The sequence below is a fragment of the Talpa europaea genome, assembly GCF_964194135.1.
Source record: "Talpa europaea genome assembly, chromosome: 9".
NCBI lineage: Eukaryota > Metazoa > Chordata > Mammalia > Eulipotyphla > Talpidae > Talpa > Talpa europaea.
In genome coordinates, this window is record NC_140076.1 from 98,595,747 (window position 1) to 98,614,622 (window position 18,876).

The 18,876-nt window shown below is 35.1% G+C and overlaps 1 protein-coding gene across 1 annotated transcript in view; it reads right to left on the minus strand.

Moving 5' to 3' along the window:
* Positions 1-18,876, minus strand: part of DPYD (dihydropyrimidine dehydrogenase) — a gene marked incomplete at both ends in the record, with an annotated part of 741,074 nt that overhangs the window by 399,056 nt on the left and 323,142 nt on the right. Inside the window, one exon of the mRNA XM_084242233.1 lies at positions 17,664-17,874. Coding sequence (XP_084098359.1) covers positions 17,664-17,874 — 211 coding nt within the window. The remainder of the gene's footprint in view (positions 1-17,663; positions 17,875-18,876) is intronic.

Consider the following 18,876-nt stretch of genomic DNA (forward strand, 5'->3'; position numbering starts at 1 on the left):
GACTTGGAAAGACAGCAAAGAATTCTAGTCTTGGTCAACTCTTCCAATAGAATGTTTTACTTTCCCTTTTTGTTAAACTAACCATTACCAATTTCTATTAAACTAGTCTCTGTGTATCAGTTACAATAGGCCCCCTCTTATCCACAGAGGGTATAGTCCAAGACCCCTCACAGATGCCTAAAACTGCAAATACAAAACCCTATAAATAGTAGGATTTTTTTCCCATACATACACACCTATGGTAAAGTTTAACTTACAAATCAGGTAGAGATTAACAACAATACCTACTAACAGAACAAGTATAACAATAACCTGCAACTAAAATTATGTGACTATATTCTCTCTCTTTCTGCATCTCAAAATCTTGCATGTAATATTTTTAGAAAACTTTTAACTGTAGGTAACTGAAAACATGAAAAGAGAAACCATCCATAAAAGAGGACCACTATATAATATGCTTTGATTTTTCTACTCTTTGGGGTTTGGAATTATATTCGCTCCTTGTCTAGCATCTAGCACAATAATAATTGGCATACCAAAGGAACTCAATATTTTTAGGTTGAAAAATGTAATAGTTGTCCAAACCATTTACTTAGCACTCATACTATCCTGTCAATTGATTATTTTTCTATAATACTTATTTCCACAATTAGATAGATCACTATGGGATGGAAACCCAAATATTTTCCTTTTTAAAAAAACAGATTCTAAATGAAAGCTTCTAGTAACATACTGGCTAGAAAAGAATAGTCACGTGGTTAGTTTCTATTGATTAGCTATTTGATTTCCTACAGCTATAGTTAAATAATGTTAACTTAGGATATGCTTATAGAATTCAGGCAGTGTAAAAATACATTTTTAATTTCCTAGTCTTCCATATTCAGGATGATTTGAGGTTCCCCAAGTTAAATGCAATGGGTGGATGCCAATAACAGCCTGTAGCAACTCCTTTTATTTTACTTGTATTCTACGGGGAGTTTCACTCATTTCCTAAAATGACGAACTAATCAATTCAGAATTAAAGTTGTCCAGGCACTTCACCTTGATTTGCTTATTTCTTGGCAATATATTCCATCTATTTAAAACACTAAACTCCTTGAAGATTTGATTTCATTTTATCTGGAAGAGATCTCCTCAAGGAGGTCATTGTCCTTGAAGGAAATATATGGGGATTGTTTTCAAATTCTCGGTTGGATTCCCAAATGCTGCACTTTGATTTGCTTATTTATATTCAATGATACCATCTACTTAAGACGGCAAACTCATTGAAGAAATAGATCATCCTTTAATCTGATCTGGACCATAATCATCATAATTCTATGCACATTTGGATGCTTAATACTTCTTGATAATTAGGAGACAGTGAAAAAAGTAGAAAGGCGACAGAAATAGTTTATATTTAGTCCTCACTGAAAGAACATTTTAATACTGAATGATACCATCAAGTGATACAAATAATTACAGAAAAGGGTTAAGAAAAATGTTTAAAATAAAATTCCCATTTCTGCATCTAACACATAAATAAAAGCAAATAGAAAGCCAATAGTAAATTATGCTACTTGTGAAAACAATATTATTAAAATATGTGAATGCTGAAAAATATTTTAATTAACAAAATAAATCAAATGGAAAAGATTCCCTAAATAGAGCTTTAAAAGTAAGTCTATGTGTGTTTGACTGCCATGACTAATTATGTATCCATGTAATGTGTGTTCAATTTGGGCTTATTTAAATAGCAGAAATGCTCATTAGCTGCAGTATATCTGTGAAGCTTCAGTAAACAGTTTAATGGTTTTTATGTTTAACCAATTTCATAAGTTCCTGTAATTTTAGCTTTAGCAGCTCATTAATGTTATTTTTTGATATCCATCTTATGACTTTTTTTCTCCCTTGTCAATCGGCTGTAGGCATACTTCAATGCAAACTTAAAACATACAGAAGAATTCCTTTTAAACAAATTTTAGTGAAAGAATAAATGCATAGTTTGAAAATACAGCTTCTTTATATGGAGTAGTAGTTGTACAATCACACAATGAGTGAAAGGCAAGGTATTGGCAAAGGCTACATTCCATAGGATTAATAATAATAATAATGACAATTATTCAGTGTATCCATTAATCTGGGTCTGGTTCTGAGCTAGGCAGTGTATATACTATCTCTGCAGAGGTTTGCATAACAGGTACTATTTCTATATTATATTTGAGGAAACTGATACTGAGGCAAGTTACCCAGGCCACACTCAGGATCCAAACCTGACTACAAATCAGATACAGTTTTACCAACTGGAGGTCTCTAGGAGCACTTGGGGATACACACCTAGACCTCAGGAAAGGGCACTGCACTTTGGATTAGATACAGTCAAAAGTTGAATAAAGTTTCAGAAGAAAGAACCCAGGTCCAGGTAAAACAGTCAATCATTGGGCCTCCCCGGTGGCGCAGCGGTTGAGCGCTGGGTTGCGAAGCTGCCCGCAGCCTCTGCAGCGCCGGTTTGATCCCTGGCTGCTCCCCAGCCACCGGAGGAGGGTCCCACATGGTGCGCAGACCTCTCCTGCCGCCCGCTGCTCCCCTCAGCAGTGTACTTCGGTCCTTCTGCCTGCTCTGCTCCCCGCTCTGGCTCTGGTGAATTCTCTCACCCTCCCGTGCTTCTGACTGTACCCAGTGCATGTATAAACAAAAAACAAACAAATGAATAAATAAATAAATAAAACATGCCTCTATTAAAAAAAAAAAAAACAAAAAACAAAAAAAACAGTCAATCATTTATTTTTTAAAGTGACAGGAAGCACAACTCCAGTTAAAGGCAGAGGGTGACTTATCAGAGTTTCAGAAACCCAGAGGTCAGGAAGGCACAATTTTAAGGAGAATGAAACATAAGAGAAATGTAAGGTAGGCAACTAGATTTGGTGATCTGGAGGTCAATGAGCAGTAAAAAGATGATATTTACGGATATATGATGAGAACAAAAAGTAGAATAAAAGAGGTTAAGAAGAGAGGACCTAGAAAAGACAGCAAGGTAGTGATTAAGGATAAGAGTTTAATAAAATTGCATAAGAAAAATATTAATTTATTCATTTAACAAATATTTATTATCTACTGCATACAAAATCCTGCTGTAGGTACTGTAGTAAAGCACAAATAAGAGACCCATTGTTGTGGAGTATACATGTAGCAGGCAGAAGATCAAAAATAAAAAGTAAACATGTACGCGAACTGTATGACTATAAAAAGGGTGACATTAAACAAAGTGTCATAAGATGAGGGGGATGAGAAGTAGGAGAAATGGTTTAGGTCACAGAGGGTTGGAAAAACATAGAGGACACTAATGAACTGACACCTGAGCTAAAATCTAAAAGATAAGAATGAGCAAGGGCCTTCCTGTTGGCACAAGGGGTTAAGACGCAACCTATGAAGCTATCCGCAACTACAGCATGAGTTTGAGCCATGGCCAGGGAGCTACCCACATGGCACAGCAGACCTCTCCTGACTCATCCACTGTTCCCCTCAGCAGTGTATTCTGTCGATCTGCCTGTTCTGTTCCCCACTCTGTCTCTAGTGAATCCTCTCACCCCCCCCATACCTCTGGCCTGTCCCCCAGTTCTTGTATGCATGAATAAATCTTAAAAAAAAAGAAAGAGCAAGTCACATGAAGAACTTAGGCAGAACACTCCAGGCAGAGAATACTGCTGCAAGGATGTTAAGGATAAGGAGAAGCTGATGAGCTTAAACAGCAGAAGGGAAGCCTTATGTGGGTAGAAGAAAGCAAGTCAGATAAGAGACCTGAGTGATAAGCAGGGCCTGATCAAGGAGGACTTTATAAACTGTGGGAAGCATTTTATTCGCAGTAAAGTAAGAAAGCAATGGAAGGTTTGAAAAGGGGAATGAAATCCCAAAATTTCTATATAAAGGCTGATTCTTGATGGGGGAGGTATTGGATATATGGAACAAGAGTTAAAGCAGGATGGCCAGTTAGGCAGCTAGTCTCAATGAAAATGAATCTTGCCCAGCATCATACCATTCCCATGGCACAAGGAAACAATGTTGGCCTTCATGACACTTTACATACATATCACTTCCACATGCTTTAGTCTTTGCTGTTGATTTTATGTAGGGACATTTAGAATAAAGCAATCATTTATTCTACTCATTCCAACATTTTCATCTCAACAGTTTCCATTTCTTTATTCATTCATTTTTTTTCATTTGAAGAATACTTGGGACTGTCTGGGAACTCTGGATTAAAATATATAACCACTCTGCAGTCATATTGTTAATATAATTTAGAAGTGAGAAAGGAAAAGAATAAGAGCCAAAAATGAGACACATATTTAATTACATGTTCCCTCTATGTGTGAAAGGAACATATTTAATCAGCATGCCCTTTTAGATTTCTAGTGTCCAGACTTTGGGATCAAATTCAGATACCTTAGCCCTAAGACTGAAAATATTTTGTGAATCACCAATGAAATATTTTTCCATCCTTACTCTATTTCTTCTTGTGTACTTTATGATCAAATAAAAAGAACTGTTTTGTGTATGTATTCAGACTGCTCACTGTGACAGAATGTGCTTTCCCCATGTCTGTTCTGCTAATTCCTGCTTAGTCTTCATCCTTATTACCAATGCTGCTGTCTCCAGAAAATCTTCTTTGATTCTTACAGCTGGAAAATGTCTTGGTAGCTTGTATGTTATACTAGCAGTTTATCTTTTGTTCCATGAGTTCCTTTCTATCTAATGGCATTGTTATTTATATGAATTACTCTTCCTTTACTCAACTGCAACCTACTGTAGACAGGTACAGTGTATCCATTTTGGGGTACCTAGGAGAATCTAACACAGAACCTTGTACACTTAATAAATGCAGAATGAAAGGCTAGAGAATAAGGTCCTGAAATATTTTAGGAGGGCAGATTAGAAAGGTGTCAAAGTTACTTGGTGGCATTTAATTACAATCCCACCATCAGGGGAGAATAAAGTATGAGAGTAAAGCAATGATATGGGTGACGTAGAAGTTCATTTGGCAGCAGTGCACAACTATAGGGGAAAACATTGGCCCATATCAAATCAAGTGAACTATAAACACAGTTTTGAAAGTGCTTGAAAAATCACTGAGCATTTGCCAAACTTGCATTGCATAGTATTCGATACTCTTTTTCAGTTACTATACAAGGAGAAAGTGGTTATGTAAATTAAACTCCTTTGAAAGCACTTTAAGAAGATTCATAGATACAAGATAGTAAAAGCATGGCTAGCTTAAAAAAAAAATGGGTTTGGCACTGGATAGCATTAAACCCACAGAGTTTGGTCAGAACTCTTAAATAATTGTTAAAATTAGCGTTGACTTCCTCTTCTACCAATGCCAGCACATTTAAAACATATGGTAAGTTACATGTACATATTATATTTGAATTGGGTAGCTTCCATATTCGGGGGATAGACATTAAATATGATTCAGCATAATTTTCCAACTTTTATAAGTTACATTTATGTGGGTCAATGCCTAATCTAACCAAAGGCTACCTTGATAATACTGTTGTTCTTCTTTTGTGTTTGATCCAAGAACGCAGGGCAATGTAATAATGATAATCATCTACAATACAAAATACATATTACTGACCTCATTATATAATCTGTATCATTATTTTATAAGTTAACTAAGTTTTATATGTTGACTTCTCATTGCAGCAGAATGGGGTTTAACATTTCATAAGAATATTATTTCACAACAAAGTTTGTATACTATAAGCTAACGAGTATTTAAAATACAGATATAACAGGACATTTTCATAAAGTTCACTAAATGCTGAATAACATTGGTTATGTTTTATGATTTCTGTTATCTTAAACAATTACGTTATTTTTTTCCATTTTCTACTGTCTTTCACCAGCAAAACTTGTTACATGGCACTGCTCTACTTCTTGTATGTAATCTTTGATTTGATGAAAAATTACTGATTTATCCACTGTCTCCCTGTAAGGATGCATATGATATCAAACACTAGTGAAACCTGGAAAATAAAGATAAGGCAAGGCTCTGAACAGAGCTATTCACTAGGGAAACAAACCTATTCCTATGCAGTTATTAGAGGGAAGTAAAATAATTACAGAAATATCATGTTGTGCTTCAAATGGATGTCTAAGGCAGTTGTAAGTGATGTGGTGCTGATTCCAAATCACTTTCAACACTGTTATCAGTTTGACCTCCCTCCTCATCTCTTATATCCTTTCAAAATAATTCCAAAGAAATGCTGAGCAAAGATTCCATTATTTGGGGTGGCTATTTTGTAGAAATGCCAGTACTTATATTAGCTTCCATTACTTCATCTTCACTCTGCACAGAATACTTTATAATAGAAAGAAAATAAATCTTTCAGCCATAAAAATAAGCATTTTGATAATTAGAGAAAATCTTAAAAAAAAAAAACAACAGTAGTTTTACTATTGGGCTCCTGAGAATGCTATTTGATCAATCAAACAGTTAAAAGTAAAGTAGTGTCCAGAGAAGAATAAAAAGGGTGCATTTTCACCATAGGACCATCCGATAAAAAGGATGTATCAAAGTTTCATTATTTCAGCATTATAAAATGAAATGGAAGCATAAGGAACCATGGACATTAATAAAAATGGGAAGGGACACAACTGTTCTTTATACCATGATGTATTAAGACATTCACCATCTGGAAATCTGATAATATACTCTTCATAATAAGGCAGGCAATCTGAAATTCCAGAATAAATGTCACGTATCTCTTTTAATCATTCTTCTCTTTGCAGAGTTCTTCCCTTTCTCCAGTTGAATGGATTAACAAATTCAAACCCAACAGATCTATCCTATCTACTACATTTGTGAGCTCCATCAGCATTATGAAATAATGATCAGATGCCCACACTAGATCCTCCACATTCATTTTTTTTTTATTAAATGGATAACCAAATCCTGACTATTCTGCTAAAGAAATAGACCTTCATTCTGAATGATATTCTGTGTGTCTAACGCCTTTACCTCAATCTGGACTTACCCAGGAGCTACTTAGGATACCAAAAATAGTCCTTTAACTGGTTTCATTGATACTATTCTGTCTCAATTCCAGGCAATCTCTTTCAACAGTACTGCCACTGCAGAGTGGCACATGCATTCTATGCTTCTGACACTTCCATGTGGGGAAACAATCACTAGTTAGCACTCACGGTCTCTCTCTGTACCTAACTACTGGTCAAAAAGCTGAAATTCGTAATTCTTTTTACTGGATATGGAAGAAGATACCAACCACCCTTGCCTGTAGTTTAGCACAGATTCTCTCTGCCTTCATACTAAAAATCCTACCGAAGCAGCTTTCCATCAGGGGACACATATTGGTGTATTAGACACTGTGACGAGGTGAGTGACTTTGCCTAAATCATCCATTCAATGTTAGAAAACACACTTGCCATGTGATCTGAACCACTCCAAAGGTGATTTCATAGTTTCTAACTGCCAATTATTTGAAAAATATTACAAATTGTTCAAAACAAGAGAGGAAGATCTGTACATACCAGGATTATCTCATTAATGGTTAAGATTCTTCTTCCCCAAATGTCACCTGAATGTTGAAGGCTAAAATTCAAAATCTCCAGATTACCATATATGTCCCTTGACATATATTGTGTCAAATTTCCTGCAATCTTATCCCTTTAGCTAAAGAATTTTTCACCATTGTCTGGTCACATGAAGCTACTTTATCAGCCCAAACTTTTGTGTATGACATTTGCTCTAACAGTGAAGTTCCTACTCAAACTCTGAAATTCAGTGCAAATGTGATCTCAAATTAGTGCATTATGTCACAATGTATGTATGAATACTGCTGGTTATTTCATTAGCCTATGAGTCCCTAAAGATAAAAAAAAAACTCCCTTTGACTCATGTAAAGAAATGTTCATTGCATGATGAATAATGATAGAATGAATAGTAGAAATCATAAGATAAAAAGTTCAATTTTAGACATAAAAATGGGAAATTCAGATCCTCATTTATAAAGATGAGAACATGCATGAAATAAGTAGGCTGATGAGAACTTTCTAAAAACATGCTTTTTTATAAAGTTTTTTTTTTTTTAAATGACTGTTAAATGACTACTTAATCTAACAATGTGGTGTTGAGCAAGTTGCATAATTTCCCTGTGGCTCCCTCTCTTCCACCCCCATTCCACCTGGAAACTCCTACACATCGCTCAGACTTCAATTTATAATCTACTTCCTCTGGGAAGCTTCGCAGCACCCTTAGATTGTGTTCTGTGTTTCCTAGTACTCTGAACTTCTCACGGAATAATTTATTGCAGTTGTGAGTCTTCCTGTTAAATTGCATTTCTGGGGGCAATGTTTGTATTTGCTTCTTCACCAATTTATCCCCCAAAACTAGCTCATTGCCTAGAATAGCAGGCCATTAGAAATTTTAGTTAAAGAAATAAGCCTCTGAAATTAGCAGACAAAAATATATGATCTCTTAGGTATCTCCCAGTATATTTGGAAATATAAGAAAAACCCCATGGCAAGTTAACAGACTATAACATATCGAGTAAGCTACACTACACTGACGATTTTATTTTTTAATGCCATACCATCCATTCTCAGTTATATAAACCATATATGAAAAGAAAAAAAGGAAGGAAAGTCTAGTGTTCCTTAATTTGAAACTTTGCAACAAATACATTTGCTAATAAAATGTATACAACTTGATAATTGGATAAATTTTGACAGTTTCTAAATGTGATCATTCATTCTTTTGCCCTTCCCTTCACTTTTGTTAAGGCAGAAGAGGAATTATGCAAGTTGAAGTCACAGAGATGGCAACTTTTCAAACAAAACTTTCCTGAATTACTTTATGCTACCAGTAGCTTCTGCAGCTCTTTTGTTTTGAAAAAATGGAACAACCTTAACAGAAAAAAAAAAAAGTTATTAAAAATGTTTAGTGTTACTAACTCCATTAGTGAATTATCATGTAAGTAACATTTTAATAGGAAATAAGTCAAACATACCAATACCATGTCTTCTAAAGAATAGGTGGCTACTCCTAATGGGTGCCTGGCTCATCTAGTGTTCACCTCAAAACATTTTTACTCTGCTTTTTCCCAGTGCTTAAATAATTGAGGGGGAAAGATGGAAATATTTTGGTGTCCAAAAATTTGGATACTTTCCAGTATGTATGCAATGTTGGGCTTTCATGTATGCCATTTCTTGCCTTTCAATTTGTAGTTCTGATGTAGGACAGAACAAGGCAAATTAATCCATGGCCTGTACCTTTTCTCAGTATGAAATCAAGTGAATTAAAGCTACATTCAAAAATGATATTGATAGAATTTTTGATTTGCCACATGGGCTTTGAAAACTTTTCCAAGATTCCGAATAAGAGAAACTAGTGAGTAATCTTTTTTGTATAGATTTATCTATTTATGCATACAAGAGCTGGGGTATAGGTTTGAGGTGCAGACAGGTGAGAGGATTCACCAGAGACAAAGTGGGGAACAGAACTGGTGGATCAACTGAAATACACTGTTGAGGGGAGCAGCGTGTGAGACAGGGGAGGTCTGTTGTGCCATGTGGGTCAGCTCCCTGGCCGGGGATTGAAGTCATGCTGCAGAGGCTACTGATAGATTCATAGTCTTGACAATTAGCCCCTTGTGCCACCAGGGAGGCCCTTAGTGAGTAATCTTTAATACCCTCTCACCTTCCCCCCAAAAAAATCCTCCCTGATAGAACTAATTGCAATTAACATCATCAAGGAAGTTGGTTTCTGAGGGTTACATGAAAGACTCAGAAAGAACTGATCTTTGTTTCTTGTTCTCTCTAGTATGTAGACAAAAACAAAAGGGAAATGTAGGCACTGGGTAAAGTATATAAAATCATTTCTGAGAGAAGTTCCACACACTTCCTTGACCATGACAAGTCACCCTGTAATTTGTTCTCCCGAGCAGTGCCATATAGCATTATGCAGAGTTAGTGTTACTGCCACCGTTTATCCTAATTCTTCCTTCCAAAATATAGGAAATTTGAATCTCGTTATAACATGTTATCGTTTTCAAGCTCTTAAAAACAGAAACTTTATATCCTCAAAAATGTTTCTCTTTCCTTCTTAAAATAAAAACAAGCAATTTAATTTAAAAATTGGCCCATTTTTTCCCATTTTAAGAGGAAAAACAGTCATTTTAAAAATCTTTTCTCTTTCAATGCCTGATTTGTGGAAATTCAAATTAGAAATTTTTGAAAAACTAAGCATTAGTTGAAAGAAAATTCCTTTTGATGGTATAAAAAAACACAATTGATAATCAAGCATTTTTAAAATATATGATGCCATTACAAATGCTGCGCTTTTTTCCCTGCAAATAAAAATACCAAATATATGAAAAATCTCTCACTTAAAAAATCATAAATATAAGATCACCTACTACAAAGTGGGCCAATTTATTTACAAAGACATACTGACAGCCTCTACAGTCCCTGATGAAGTCCTGATTTTCAAATGTTCTTATTCTTAGACAATATTTAGACTATCATAAGGGTGTGATATAACTCAATTTAATTATTAAAATAGGATTTTTTTACACAGGATAACAATGTATAAAACTATGAAATGCTTACATAGGTAAGGCATAGTGCGTGTATTTTAAATTAATTTCTTCTCAAACCAATTCTAGAAGGTAGATTCTATAATCACCTCCCTTAAAGATCAGGACCACGAAGTACAAAGAGGCTCAGGGAGCCAGCTTTCCAGCTGGGCAGCCTGGCTCCAAAGCCTCTGCTCTGAGCTGCTATGCCAGACGGACTCTAATTAGTGTAATATTTATTGGATTATAAAGAATGCAACAATTTATGCCAAAACATAAAAAAGTCAATACCAATGGATAAACAAAACTACTTTTCTAAGCTTTAGATTTTCTAAGAAAAATAAACTTAATCAACCTGACAGAAAAAAATGATGACTACGTGTAATATCTTAATATGAATCAAGTCAAGTCAAATACACAACATATATATGTCTACAGTTATTGGAACTAAAATTTACTACAAAGTTATACAATTTTTGCCTGCTTGGGGTTTACAATCCGATTGGAAAATAAAATTATATTAGGTTCTAAAAATCAAAGCATATAGCTCTTTTCAAAGTGGACATTTCAAAGAACACGAGGATGGTTCTGGGCACTGTATATGAGTCAGAGAGGTCACTGCATGGGCAAAAGTGCCTTCCACACTTGTCTAAAAGCATATTCACAGACATAATTATGTCATCAAGATCTGCTAAGAACATGCGGATAAAGTCAACTGTTATTAACTGAGTCGGAAAAGTGAAGCTGTGATATTAGTGAAAATGGTAATGGATTCTCCTCATCAGTTCAAAACTAACAGAAAAATATGCAAATGTTCAGAATTGGCAGTTTGATTCTAAGCAGGAAGAGAAGGGATAAATTCTACAATAAATAATAAGTCAAGTCTTAAAAATGACATTGTTCAAATAATGAAAAAAGAGAACGTCAACTCAATCAGCTCTGGTGTTGATATTTAGACAGGTAGACTTGCCTTATTATAAAATGCATATTTTGAAAATAAATATTTTAAAATTTCCAGGGATGCACAATATATATGGGGTAGAAATATCAGTGAAGGGTAGTTTATGCTTAATTACTGACAACTCTTAAAATCAGTCTAGCTTTCTGTGGCAGTACTGACTAGTTGCTGTTAGAATGAGTGGTTCTTGAAACCCAGACAGATGTTGCTGGTCCTGGAGTGGAAGCTAAAGAAAATTTATGATGGACCTTCAGACCACCCTGACAGCCGCACTGTGGTGGCTGGATTGTATTGCTATCACCATGGGCAAGAAGAAAATCACTAAAATGTCAAAAATCAAGTCTATTATGAAAGCTTATAACTACAAGTTCCTCATGACAACAGTACTTTGAGGATATCCCATTGGATAAAACTGTCCTCAACAAGGATATCTTTAGAGATCTTGCTCTTAAGCACAAGGCCTGAGGAGATACCAAGCTCAAGGTCGAAGAGAGTAACAAAACCTGCAAGAGCAAATGGTTCTCTCAGAAGCTGCAATTTTAGATCTGTTTTGTTTCAGTCATCAAAAATGCAGAATTAGTAAAATAAAATCAGTCTGGAACAGTAAGTTCCCATTTTAATGTCATTTGGAATCATGCAGACATTGAAGGAATGGATGAAAAATTTTGGAAAGTAGAACCACACTTGAGTTATTCACAGGAAGACTCAGGCTAAGATTTTATTATCTCAATTAAATTAGAAATTGGATACCACACTGACTTTAGAATTTGATATAGTAGAAATGAAGGATTCAATTAAATTGTGTTCATAATAAACACATATTTCCTGCACAGGAATGTAAACTGTAGTCTTTTGTTTCTATTTCCCACTCACTATCACGATGATAATGAAAAAAGAGATAAAAATAAAATAGAATTAGGCAAAATAATAATGGTTACTTATAACTGTTATTAACCTAAGTAGCAATTAAGTGATTTGCAGCTTTAATACAACAAAATTATCCAAATTTGCTTTATAAATTTGATATTCTATTCTTTTTTGATAAGCTGTTAGAGCATTTACCATATTTAACATCTTTGTTGTAATTTGGGCTTACAGTTTTGCTCTTCCACATGTATGTATGTTCCACTCACCCTCCACCAAATCACCCAGGCCCAATACCCTTCTACTGCCTTCCCCACATTCACTCCCCCCTCCCCCCAAATAGCCCCTCTATTAACCATTAAATTCTTTCACTGAGTTCTAGATTTATTCTTGCTGTATTTTGCTTGTGTATGTTTGGGTTTTGTTTTTTTTTTTTTGGCTATTTATATTAAAGAAATATTTATTACAGATGTATCAGGTACTTAATACTACTAGTAAGGTTAACTGATATCCTCATTTGATAAATACACATTAAGGGACTTGCAAAAGTAATCCAGCATAGGGCCTCCCCGGTGGTGCAGCGGTGGAGTGCTGGGCTGCGAAGCTGCCCGCGAGGGTCCCACATGGCACACAGACCTCTCCTGACATGCCCGCTGCTCCCTTCAGCAGTGTATTTCTTCAGTCTGCCTGTTCTGCTCCCTGCTCTGGCTCTGGTCAATTCTCTCACCCTCCTGTGCTTCTGACTGTACCCAGTGCTTGTATAATTAATTAATTAATTGATTGATTTAAAAAAGCATATATCAGAGGAAAAAAAAATGAGATTGAAATTTTAAGCTTCCTTTAAATTTCCCAATATAGGTTATCTTTACAAATACAAATTAATGATACAATCAAGTGGCTACAAGTAATTTCATTTAAAATATGACTATAGGTAGTCTCACTCAGCAGGAATCTAGAAAACTTAAATAAGGGACCAGGAAAATGAATAACTATAAGAAAGTAAAAATCAAAATCAACAAAAAAACTATGAATCAGAGACACTCTATGGGGGGTGGGGGGCAGGGAGGGGAGGGATTGGGGTCAAAATAAGGGGGTTGCAATTGTATGGGGAATATAAAAATAAAATTAATTTTAAAAAATCAGCAATAAAAAGCAATTAATTTGAAGCCCCAATGGTGGGGGAGGACACATTTTTCATTGAAATAAAAATATTGAGCAAAAAAATAAATAAATAAAATAAAATAAAATATGACTATAGGGCCTCCCTGGTGGCACAAGGGGTTAAGACAGAACCTATGAAGTGATCCACAGCTACTGAAGCACGAATTCAATGCCCAGCCAGGGAGCTACACACATGGTGCAGCAGACATCTCCTGACTAGCCCGCTGCTCCCCTCAGCATTGTATTTCAGTCATTCTGCCTGTTCTGTTCCCCACTGTCTCTGGTGAATCCTCTCACCCCCCAACACCTCTGGCCTGTACCTCAGTTCTTGTATGCATAAATAAATAAGTCTTTGAAAAAATAAAATAAAATATGACTGTAATATGGGAATTCTGAGAATATAAATTATCACTACTTTATATATACTGTGTCCACTTTCTTTCATTGTTTGAATTCTTCAGCGAATATATGTGGAATAGACTCATCAACACCCTTCCTAATTAGCAATATGGAATCCATCCCATGCTATAAACTGGGAAGAATAATTCAACAGTGGAAGCAGAAAACAAAGCTAGATACATAGTAGATATAAAGTTTTTTGCTTAAATTCTCAAGTGCCAAGGAGATGAGGAGCTTTATCCTTTAGTATAGGGTAACATGGTGAATTTAATGACCAAAAAATGGAATCAGAAGTTGGAAAATTTCAACCTTTAGTGATAAGAGAGCTACTGCACCATTTACAAAAATAGTAAAGCTGAGAGGAGATTAGACTTAAGCAAATCTAATGAGGTAATCATCATATTTTGTGAATAGCACTCTGAATGTATTCTTCACTTGGTGAAACAATGATTTGTTGATAGAGTTGCCCCTAATCCCAGTGTGGAAAAATTTTTTAAGTACAATGAATGCCTCATTCTTCTACATACTGTACACATGTTACCTGGCATTCACTGGATACTCACACCTATCTGTCACATGCATGACGGTAAACACAAGATGAAATGTCTTCTGTACAAAGTCAGTGGAGAAAGAGATTTCAGAGCCATTCTACACAGAAGGGAAATACTGCATCTAGCCACAACCTAGGACTCAGAATTCACTATTTATTAGAAGAACAAATGCATGTATAAATAAATGAATAAATGAGACAATCAGTTCAGTGAGAGAATAAAAGGATGAAGCAGAGAAAATAGGCAAAGTCTGAACTTTGAAAGTACTAAAGAGTAAAAATAAAAGAAAGAAAAGCGGTCAGTGACCAACCTGTAAAAAGAATACTTAAAATATGGTGTCATAAACATTAGTAATATGTTACTGTTTCATTTCCAATGCACTTTCACATTATTTCATTTAAATTCTGAGAATAGTTCTAGAGATAGGGAGAGAAGTATTATAATTCCTGTTTTTTATAGAAAAAGAAACTGAAGCTCAAAAAGGTTAAGTGACTTGAAACAGAGCATTTCAAACAGAAAGAAATATTTAACATTGTCAAATGCAGAAAACAGAATAAGGACTGAAAAGATGTCACTTGAGTTTGGCACAAAATTCACTAGGGACTGTGCAAAGTCAGGTTAGGAAGGAGCAAAGAGGGGTGAAAATACAGGCTGATATTTTAAGAGAGGTCACAGATATTAAATGATATAGTGTTATAAATGTGATTATCACACAGATATCACAAGAAATCATATCACACAGGTATCAGGATGATCTATTTTTGATACAAAAGAGAGAACATGAATAGCTTTTCGTCTTACCAAATGGACAATCTGTTTCCTGTAAACTGATCTTTACCACATCATAAACATGTATGTACATGAAAGTTTAGTGGCTTTAAAATTAGTATTTTACGATGTTAAGCACCATTTGAATAAAGTCTTCTTGATCAACTTCTAACAAATACAAATTCCCTCTTCCTTATCCTTTAATATTTTAAATTCAAAAAACAGCACTGGAAATGTATGGATAGGAGCAGAGGCATGAAACCTATTTAATGTTCCAGCTCTTCCAGTTCCCTTCTCACTTGGAAAACAGGTTCTTTTTAATGTAAAATTAAAAGGCCTGGTTAAATTGGAGATAATGTTATTTAAGGAAAATTTCCCCAGGCAGTTTGTTGTTTCAGTTCAGGATGGGGGATGATAGCAGACCGAAAGACCATTTTTCCTTAACTTCTCTCAAAGTATTATAAGGTAGTACATGTAAAACACCACGAGAAACATATACAAGTAAGTTCTGGAGGAACAGGTTGAGTGTAGTGCTGTGAAGCTGTCCACAGCCTCTGCAGCATGGCTTCAACTTCTGAGTAGCCAGGGAGATACCCACATGGCATGGCAGACCTCTCCTACCACGCCTGCTGCTACCCTCAGCAGTGTTTTAGGTCCATGTGCTTAGTTAGCTTCTCACTCTGTCTCTGGTGAATCCTCTCACCCTCCTGTGCCTCTGGCCTGTACCCCAGTTCTTGTATAAATAAAAATAAATCTTAAGAAAAAAAGATTAGCAAACTCTCTTAAAACAAAACAAAACAAAAACTCAAGTAAGTTCTGTAATAAAATATGCAAATTCTGAAATAAATGATGTCAAATAAACATAAATATATCATTTTTTTCTTCTACTTCACATTTTAAATTCTAAATTAAATCTTTCACTTCTCAAATGTATGTGCACACTCAAGTGCACACACATGCACACATGCACACACATACACACACACTGGCTTAAGCTTTGCAAAATCACATTTGAAAATCCAGTAGCTGTTTTCTAAGATTTTTTGAGTCACATCTACTTAGATTTGCTTAGGAAAAGATACACTTTTCTTAATATTAGAGTTGTCAGTTGTGGAACAGAAATTTAGATGGGTAACCTAAATTATTTTTTGATAGGCAAATAATCAACAGAAATGCTAGTTAAATATGATTCAAGTTTTGGTATTTGGTGATGTGTAGAGCTGTAAGAGCAGTATGAATTTTTAGATAATAGAATGCAATTTTCACATTGTTCTTTTTTTTCCCCTTCTTGCACCCGGTTAATGAATAAACAAACCACATAGAGACCGTGTCTACATATCACATAAACATCGAGATGAAAAGTGACAAATTCAGGCCATCATCCAGCTATTTGAAAACATTTATCATGATGACATTAAACATCTGGATGTTTCCAAATACCAAGATGTTTGATGTCCTGCAGATAAAATGTTCTGATGACTGGTTGAATTTTTTACTTATCTGTTGCATAAAAGTGCACATTTACATGCATACATCCCTTCCTATTTCAGACACAAAATGTAATTTTAGCATGGATATAGCAGAAAGTCATAGGACTTGCCATGTTTAGATTTTTCTGTTATTGTCGTTCTTAATAATCTCTGACTTAGAGAAATGTCCTCATTTTCCTCTCAGTAAATAAAAGAGTTAATCATCATTTCAATCATGTTAAAATGTAAAGGTTCTGGGAAATGAAAATTCATTAGTACTTAAGATTTTATCTACAATGCCCCATAAAAACACTACATGTGGGGAACATATCACGCCATACAGCTTAATTGATGGACTTACTCAGTTAGAAGGATATGTAAAATATCTCCTTTTCTCATTCTCTCTTTTTTTTTTTAGGCATTTTGTAATTCCTTAGCATGATCATGTGTGCCATCTAGATGAAATGACAGAGTTCAAACTAATTTGATAATTTTGATGTTTCCTGTGATAGTTTTGCAAGAGGATAACTGTAAACACGGATTCTATTTTTGCCTATTCATTGGATCCTGTCTGAATCATTGAAGATTAGCTGTTTCATCTTTTCTGTCCCATATTTTCACTCCGGGTCCGAAGAAAAAGCCATTTTCATAAAGGAAACAACAGAAATATTACAAAATAGTATATGTATTTTGATTACATAGTTTAAAAGATTTATGTTCTGTTCAATTTCCCCCATTTGAAAATAATTCTGTGTGTTAAATATCATTTCTAAGCCTTTTAAATCAAGATTGCTTGCATTCCTTATTAGAAGATAGAAATGAATGTTAAAGTAAAGAACAATGCCCTGGAAGCTGGAAACTATCACAGTACTAAAATAACAGACAATTGCATAATACATTTCAACGCTGAGCACCCTACCTTCAGGATCACTCAGAACTGAGCCGAAGGCACTGATGACCACATCGGCCTTCAGACGGACTATCTGATCTTCATCCTCGTTCCATTTTCCAGTTTCATCTTGCTCTGTCCGAACAAATTGCATAGCAACAATTCTCCCACCTTTTACTATAACCTTCCGTGGGGACAGGAAAGGCAAAAATTCACACTTTTCTTCCTTAGCCAGCTCCATCTAAAACAAAACAGAAACCAGAAAAAACTTGAAAGTGTTTCTTCTCCACTGAACATTTGGTTTTTATTCAATTACACATGCCAAAGTTTATGATGCTTAAATCAACATGAAGCTTTTTATTTTACCAAACCAGAGATTCCGTTATTAACTATTTGCATGTTGCACATCACTGTCTCGGGAGTTTTGAGTTAGAGTTGTCATCTGATTATAGATCATGGTATCACAAGACATTCCTCAAATTTAGGTATTACATGCTCTACAGTTAGTGACAAATGAAGTTACTGACTGTAGTAGCCTGGCATCCTTATACTTTCATTTCTATAGATTAAGTCTTATTTTGAATCACGTCACCTGGAAAATAAATACTTCTGATCATTATTACTAGGCTGCATATAATTAAGATGGAGAAATAGTCAATAAAGTGGTAAATCAACAAATGCAAGTACATGACTAGAAAGGTAAGCAGGAGAAAAGAAGACTAAAAAAACTTGGTGGAATGAAGAAATAACATGTATTCTTACTTTTCTAAAAGCATGGAAGCAAATCATACAAATGAAAATTTTAGAGAAGTAAAAATGCTCCTCTGACAAATCCCTGGTGCCTCCACATCACTTTCATAATTCATTCTGCCATAAAATGAGTCACACTAATTTTTTTCTGTGGGAATCTATCAAGAGAATGTTAGTATTTTTTGATTTGCTTGTTTTTTCACTTACTGCTTGGGTGGGGGGGCGCTTTGGGATTTTGTCAGTGTAATTCTAAATAGTACATTGAGTAATATTTTTCAAAAACATGAAAAATAACCTACTGAAGTAGTGGAAGTAGCTCGTTATTTCCCTAGTAAATTGTCACTAGAACCCCTTCCAAGACAGGTTGAGAACTTTCTGTGTTAAGCTTTTACCCATGAGTTTTCTGTGTTGCATCAAGATGGAAAAACAGAGACATAAAATAACTTGTTTAATGTTATAATCAAGTCATGGCTCGACCATTTAGCACTCTACC